This window comes from Priapulus caudatus, unplaced genomic scaffold, assembly GCF_000485595.1.
Source record: "Priapulus caudatus unplaced genomic scaffold, Priapulus_caudatus-5.0.1 Scaffold3656, whole genome shotgun sequence".
In the NCBI taxonomy this organism is placed as follows: Eukaryota; Metazoa; Priapulida; class Priapulimorpha; order Priapulimorphida; family Priapulidae; genus Priapulus; species Priapulus caudatus.
Window position 1 is genome coordinate 4,551 of NW_014580717.1, and position 8,184 is coordinate 12,734.

Below are 8,184 nucleotides of genomic sequence, written 5' to 3' on the forward strand. Positions count from 1 at the left end.
AAAACCCTTACCCTAACCCTAACCCTAACACACTTCGTGATACCTAAGGTTATAGTTTATGACTTAGGGTTAGGGTTAGGGTTTTTGCATCATTCCTTGATATACGGAAAGTTTGTGCATCAGTTGATGATGCACAGAAATCTGTGCATCACTTTGTGATACCTACTGTACCTAAAGTGGATTTGCGCTAAGTGGATGTGGATTGGTGCTAAGTGGATTCATTTATTATCCTATTCCCATTTCAATAGTTGTTAGAACATGGCTAATTTTCAGCTTTGCATGTCCATTCTAGGCAAATTCAGTATGCGATATTGACCCGGACCTGCTGACTGTGATAAAGAAGTTTCGATTTAGGCAAACTAAAGAAAATGCTGCGATAATCAGTAAGTTGCATCAGATTTATATAACAAGTAGACAACTGCTAAGATGTTTTGTTTTCATTAAAAATGCAGGTGTCATGGATTGCACTACTCTAGTGTAAAGCTTGGTGTGTAAAGCTGGGTTTACACTATAAACCTTCAGTTGCAGACTTGAGTGAATTGAACTTTTTGGCTAAATGTCGACAGTGTCGGTGTAAACTACTAAACACATTAAAGCAGAAACCGAGAAAGGTTGAGAGCTCAACTAGTTAGGGGAATAGAACATGTTCTAATATCTCAACTTTTTGCCATGCACCTCCTAAAATAAAGCTCACACATTTCACACATTTCACACATTTTCGTGGCTTTTACCAAGGTGGGAAATGTAGAGACGAATGCATTCGGTAGGAAAGTAAATGGCGCATATCGATCACACTCTGCACTACAACGACCATGTTTATCATATACATAGGCCAACAGGTTCAATACATAACGTAGAGATTAATTGCACTGGCTGCAGGATCATGATGGCCCGCCCGCACATACTACTGTACATATATTATTTTACGTATTATTTTTAGATATGTATTATTTTTGTAACTAATGGCATCCCCTGCATTGAGTTAAAGAAAACCAACGGTTATAATGGCTGTAGAACATGTAGAAAGCTACAATGTATCCAATCGCATTCCGACACACTGTTTCATCCTCTGATATTTCTTTTTTCTTTTTTTATGAAGCAAAGCAATGAGGAGGATCAGTAGCACTTTCTCCTCCATTGTAATATTGAGTCCACAGTCAAGTCATTTACGCACATATTTCTGCTATTGGTGGCATACTCGCTATACCTCGCAAAAATTTATATATCGAAGAATGCACACGTTCAAATTGAAAGGTCGGTGTAAATGCACTGAACATATAATAGAAAGCCTGATAGAAAGATAAAAGCTTGATCAACTTGTGAACCTTTCAACTAAAAGATGATAATGTGAACTTATATAAGGCCCAGTAACCCTTGAGCTAATTTGATTATCTTCTACAGCAAGCATATTTGCTAAACTTGCCCATCTTTTTCACATGTAAAAACGACCAGAAGCTCATGTAGCTTTCTACATGTGTAGTCCTTTGTTACGTCTACAGGGCTGTATTGCCCATAGTGCTGAGAAAATGGCAGTGAATCTTTACAACATGGCAAGCTACCCGATGCTCACTCAGTAGCACTGCTGCTATTTAAGTCAGACATAGATGCATACTTAGTGAGTGCTTACTTTTTGTTTAGTTGCATTTAATAAATGGATCAATCTGGCCAAATTTCAATGAGTTTAGTTTAATTTGAAGATGGAAGGCTAAAGTCAGGACATTTATGTTGCCGGTTAGCATGTTTTTCTGTTGTAGCACAAGCTACAGCTTAGCTTGCCAATTTGTAAACTGTTTGTCAATATAGATATAATCAAGAGTGGATAATGATTAATAATAGTTTCATTTTGTCTTAGTGAAAATTGACAGAGCGACAATGGTGGTAAAACTGGATGAAGAGCTTGAGGTACAGTCTAGAAACAGTAGCCGATCAAAAACTGTTGAACCAAGATATCGAATAAAATGCTTATTGCCCATTTAACTGCTTTTGCTTATTGTATCAGGCGTACATAAATGATTTATTATGCACTACCAATTCTATGTGAACAGACTTGTATAGTAAGTAATATGTAGGAGTAATGAATAAAGAGATTCGATTAGTAGTGCATTAATTTTATGAAGCGTGGTTCAAATACTGAGCTTGACATAAATAACCGATAACAGACACGCGAACATGGCTAAGCTGATCGATCACGTGATGTGATTGCAGAATTGTTCCATTGAGGAGCTCCAGGAGGCGCTACCAGAGCACCAGCCACGCTACGTGCTGTTCATCTATCGTAATGAGCTAGGCGATGGCAGAGTGGCTTACCCGATGTGCTTCATCTTTATCAGTCCCTCTGGTGAGCAATTGTGCATGCATAGTTTTGTCTAGGTGGCAGGACCGTTGGTCCCAACTAAAATTGCCTATTTCCGTTTGTTAAGTAATGAGGGATTTCTGGCTTTCCTGCAGCAGGTTACATTCCTTCAGATATTTCTAGCAATCTCATTTACTGCTGTATTTTATAATGATTTAGTTTTAATTTGGTATCAAATTATATTATTTGTTGAACGTTTTGTAAACTCTACATACAGAATTCTTATCTGTTTAAAGTTGTACCGATTTGGGTGTAATGAGAGGTCACTAATGTTTGTAATTTTGTCATTGCATTGTTTTCTGCAGGTTGCAAACCAGAGCTGATGATGATGTATGCTGGTACAAGGACTGCCATTGTCAGTGAGGCTCAGCTTACAAAGGTAGGCACGAATAAAGAGCAATGCGTAGAGCAGATTTTATCATCATCATAACTCTGTAGGAAGATCTCACTGTGTCCTCACAATGTACACCTTGTACAGCAGATTTAATCCTGTCTTCTGGTGTAAGAAATATCAATATATACCTCTCTTTATAGAAATGTCCTGAAAGAGGGGGGATATGCAGTTAAGTTTTCCACCGTATAGTTGTTTCCTTTACAGACGGTAATGTTGTGTTCCGTGCTGCAGGTCTTTGAGTTAAGAAGTGTTGAAGAGTTAACAGAGGAATGGCTGAAAGGCAAACTTGCACGACTCACCTAAAACTACCAGCAGATCAAGTAGCTATAAGAGTCGGAAGTCCTCAATGTTTGACGTGGTTTAACACACACACAGACATGAGCCTTTATAGAAACATTCATAGAATCTTCGACGAGTGTAATATAAATTAAATATGAAAACTCACAGCTTAGCAACTGAAATTCCAGCAGTTGTGATTATAGTTAGGATTAGGCATCAACTAAGCACAACCACAACTACTTTATGTTCTGATACTAAACTGTGAGTACTGTAAATTGAACTATGCATTTAAAGATACACTCGAGCTTATGCATGGGTATTGCTCTAATGAAGAGTAAATGTTTATTAAAGGAATAATAGGTACATTGGTTATGCAATGTTGACGAATGCTAGAGTAACTGGCACCTTGTGTAGTTAATAAGTATATTACCTTCTAGCCAAACGCGTTTTAGTTTGTCCAATATCACTGCTGGTTACATTACAAACAAAACTTGAAATCGGTTGTTGATATGTATCAACGTATCATTTACGTGCTGTAAATGTCATCCAGGAGTCAAGCGATGACATAAACATTTGTGCGGCCTGTATGTTTTGGACGCCAGATGAAACAGAGGTGTCAGCGGTGTAACCACGGCCACGGACTAAACATGGAAATAGAGTAAAACACACGTACTAATCACGGACGCACGTGGACAGCCTTGACAAAAAGTTCCTTATCACGAGCGTCCATGTTTACGAAATCACTGATGATAGCATTGCGTACGGCCGAGCATGCGTGCGAAAATGTCTGGTGCACTATAAATCTGTATCACACCCGCTTCGCCGGCAGCGGTTTGAAACTGTAAACAACTGATTGGACAAACTAATACGCGTTTGGCTATAAGGTAATGTACTTATTAACTACACAAGGTGCCTGTTACTCTAGCATTCGTCAACATTGCATAATCAATGGCCATATTATTCCTTTAACTACACAAGGTGCCTGTTACTCTAGCATTCGTCAACATTGCATAATCAATGGACCTATTATTCCTTTAACCAAGGAATCTATTTAATCACGCGTTTTATTTACAGATAAGATGTATCTCTATGCTTAAGCTGAAAAACTTCATGAAATTTCTAGCACCTAATTATGTGACGATGCAAATTTATATGTCTTCTCCCGTTAGGCTGTTAGCCAAAATCTCTCTCAGTCCAGTAAATTTAACAAGTTAAACGGATCGTCGGTCCACCAGTTTTTTTCAGCCACTCTAGTTACAGTATCTAAAGTATTTATCAAAGTATTTATGAGACTACTTACTGTATAAATAACACTTTTTAAACTTTGTTTCATCGCTAACCAAACGTCACTTTGATCAACGACTGCGCATATAGCCTGCGCACGTCCGTTCAAATTTATGGCATAGACTGGTACTCGCTCCCACCTCTCGGCTTAGTTGTTCGTTGGGCAACTAAGTCGCCCAACGAGCAACTAAGCCGAGAGGTGGGAGCGAGTACCAGGCTAATTTATGGCATTGCGTCATGTAAAATGCGGTCCTAAAAGCAAATGGATCATTAATAATAATACGGCGTTCTGAACACATGTGTAATGAATTTGTAAATTTTAAACAAAACTAATCCATGTAAAACAAAGTTTGCCTTGTTTCGTTTATTATTCCAGCTTTTTGTTCGAAGTACCGGTTCATAAAGTTAATATATTCCGCGTTTGGGACAAGGAATTAAAAGTGACCGCGTTTTAAACCCGACTCAAAAACGTTTCCGGTCGAAGTTAATGCAATGCACAACACCGAAAATGTCGTTTCTTAGACATTTTGATGAAAAAAAGCAACAATTCAGTCAGCAAAATCAACATCTGTTTGTCAAAGTGAGGCTGCCGTGACTGAAGACTCAGACGTTTCAGAGTCGGAAGACTATGTCAGTGATGGTGACGATGATGACACAGACATGGAGATGTCTAACGACAACGTTTTCAATATGCTGGCATATTTTAATATGAGAGAATAAAATACAAAATGATATTACTATTTTGTTCTTTATTGTCAAAAATGGAAAAATAATATTAGTCCAGTAAAATTTAGTTCGGTCCAGTGTTTAGAAATTTCATTCGTGAAGACTGAATTTCTATGTAGAAAGCAGTATTTTGGATATTTCGCAATTACCACAAAAAGTGTGAAAGGTACCACTCGCAATTTGATGGGAAACGTGAGAGCACTGCGTACTGCATGCGTGTCAACGAGCCTGGGCCGTGGTATCAAGGTATACATGTTATTTTCAACCGCCCTGCAATTTTAACTATCACTGGCAGTTGACGGCTGTAGGAGGGTTGTGGTTGCTAGATTCTGGTATAATAAATACCGTGAACAGGCTAGGCTGGTTGGATCACGTCTCTGACATCACCATTAAATGTGTTTAAAGGGCCACAGCTCACTGCACACGTACGTGGGACGAGATGACGGTACGCATATATTTGCTAATATATTGACTAATCATGCGTCAATAAACTCAATATTCACAGAGAGTATAGCTAAGACATGTGTCTATAGGTATCTAGAATTTTAGAAATTTAATTATCTGTAATTCACTTCCGCGCGCATATATTTGCTATATTGACTAATCGTGTGTCAATAAACTCAATATTCACAGAGTATAAATTCAAGCCGGTACGGGAGATCATTTGCATAATATATTCTAGATACCTATAAACACATGTCTTAGCTATATTTTCTGTGAATGTTGAGTTTATTGATGCACGATTAGTCAATATATTAGCAAATATATGCGTACCGTAATCTCCCGTACCAGCTTGAATATAGACACCCCCAATCACAATCAAAACGCTCTGATAGCTCACATACATTTTTTACATTACAAGAAATAAGTATGTACAGAGGTGACACCTGGTGTTAGCCATCAAATAAGACTGAAAATGAAAAATCTGTGAAATTTCACATTAAACCTTTAGTGTATTCTTAATAAGGCAGGTTTCAACCATATGCTCATCCCTCCTACAAACAGACGAACATTCTTGTGCATTATCTGTTATATACAGTTGATTATGATTCCAGTGCATTTCTAATGTGATGACTGGCAGGATATATCGAGACTTACATATTATTTGTAGAAAAATGCTCTGGTTACCGTTTATATGGTGCCTACTTGGTTTACAAAATATCTCAAAATGCATAATAGTAGAACAATTCTGCAAGAATGGAATTGCATCTGGAAGCATGTGATATAAATAGAGCATTACATAATATCAAGAGCTAATAATACCTATAGGTATTATTAGCTCTTGATATTATACATGAACCTTTATATACCTATAATGGAGTTTCTTATTTTGAATATTGTGTATCAATATTTAATATGTGGCCGACTTGTTATCTAAAAGTAATATTACAGGATGCAGGAACTTTCTGCAATCGTTTGTTATAGTCTTCATAAAAGTGTTTCATATGTTATCAGCGTATGTGATTAACTGATTGTCAGTTCAAGTTCGTTATTTTAGAAAATTAAACCAAACAATCATATATTTTGACAATGGCAATCGTACATTTTATCTTTACAGTTATGAAATCCATGTTCTCCTGATTGGTAGGCATTCATAAGATGTATATTTACAAGGCTTAACATGTTATCCATATGTTTTCAATGGGCTGTAACTTGGTAACCGTTAATAAACTTGTCACAGTCTGTCTTGTCCGATGTGTCTTTGAGGTGGTACTGACATGGTAGGTGGACATTTTCTGACAGAACAGTTTCATTTGAGTACAGAAGCCATGCACTGCATCATCTAATCTATAATAGTAGAAAGAGCCGAAGTGTCGTTTTCCGTATCTCCTCTGAAACCTTGCCGCGTGTGCTCACGCGAATCGAGCTGGGGCCTCTTCTGGCGGCGTCGCGACATACTTCCGCCCCTACGTTAGAGACCGCGATTTTTCCAATCGCTAAAGCTGACTTTTGGAGGCAATTTTTTCTAAAAATGTTATGTGCCCGAAGAACTTCGGCATTCAGTCGGAAAACCCGCACCAACGCACAAGCAATAGCCTGCGCCAGCTAGGACGACAGGTCTAAATGCTAACATCACACGCACCCCACTCCACCAACCATTTATAGCTGAACACCCGGTTATATGAACATTTTTATCAGGAGTATCTAATAATTTTGTTATTATTTTACTCCTTGATTTTTATCTGGCTCAGCCAAGTGTTCGGCTGATGCAGCCAGGTCTTCACTGTGCATTTTAGAGCTCGTTTAACTGGGTATGACACAGTCGTTACGTTCCCGCCTCGCCTACACTAACTATACGCCCCATATGCCGGAGCAGTTTAGGTTAACGCTATTCAAGGAGTGGCTAATAATCAGTCAGGCTCAGTGCGCTGTATTGCGTGAGTCTGTTGATATCCCTTCGTCCTCTCCACCACCTTCTCCCGTTCTCCCATTTCCTCCTTCTCCACTAGCCTTCTCCCCTCCTCCTTTCCAAGGCCAGCTTCTCCCTTATCCCCCCCTTCCTTCCGTCCACCAGCTTTTCTCCCTTCTCTCCTTCCTTCATTCTCACCAGCTTTCTCCCCTCTTCGGCTCTCCTTCCTCTTTCTCACCAGCCTTCTCAACCTCCTCCTATCTCCACCAGCTTCTCCTCTCCTCCACCAACCTTCTCCCTTCTTCCCCTTTTCTCCTCTTCCACCAGCTTACTCCCCTTCCTATTCCACCAGCTTCTCCTTTCTCCCCTAATTCCTCCTTCTCCAGCACCTTCTCCCCTTCCTCCTTCTCCACCAGCTTCTCCCCTCCTCCTTCTCCACCACCGCTTCTCCCTTTTTCCCCTTCCTCATTCTCACCAGCTTCTCCCCCTCCTCTACCCACCTTCTCCTTTCTCCCCTTCCTCCTCACCAGCTTCTCTCTTCTTCCCTTCCTCATTTCTCCACCAGCTTCTCCCCCTCCTTCTTTCCTTCCTTCTCCACCAGCTTCTCCCTTCTCCCCCTCCTCCTCCACCAGCTCCCTTCTCCCCCTCCTTCTCCCTTCCTCCTTCTCCACCAGCTTCTCCCTCTTCCCCTCCTCCTTCTCACCAGCCTTCTCCCCCTGCCTACCAACCACCTCCCTTCTCCCCTCCCTTTCTTCACAGCCTTCTCCCTTCTCCCTCCGTCCACCAGCCTCCCTTCTC

The 8,184-nt window shown here is 39.9% G+C and overlaps 1 protein-coding gene across 2 annotated transcripts in view; it reads left to right on the forward strand.

Moving 5' to 3' along the window:
• Positions 1-3,548, forward strand: part of LOC106819540 (glia maturation factor beta-like) — a 6,993-nt gene extending 3,445 nt beyond the window's left edge. For both annotated transcript variants that reach the window (XM_014824157.1, XM_014824156.1), the window contains exons 2-6: positions 293-383; positions 1,853-1,902; positions 2,206-2,338; positions 2,659-2,732; positions 2,979-3,548. In XM_014824157.1, the coding sequence (XP_014679643.1) occupies positions 293-383; positions 1,853-1,902; positions 2,206-2,338; positions 2,659-2,732; positions 2,979-3,050 (420 nt within the window). In that variant the 3' untranslated portion in view covers positions 3,051-3,548. The remainder of the gene's footprint in view (positions 1-292; positions 384-1,852; positions 1,903-2,205; positions 2,339-2,658; positions 2,733-2,978) is intronic.
• Positions 3,549-8,184: the final 4,636 nt, after the last annotated feature.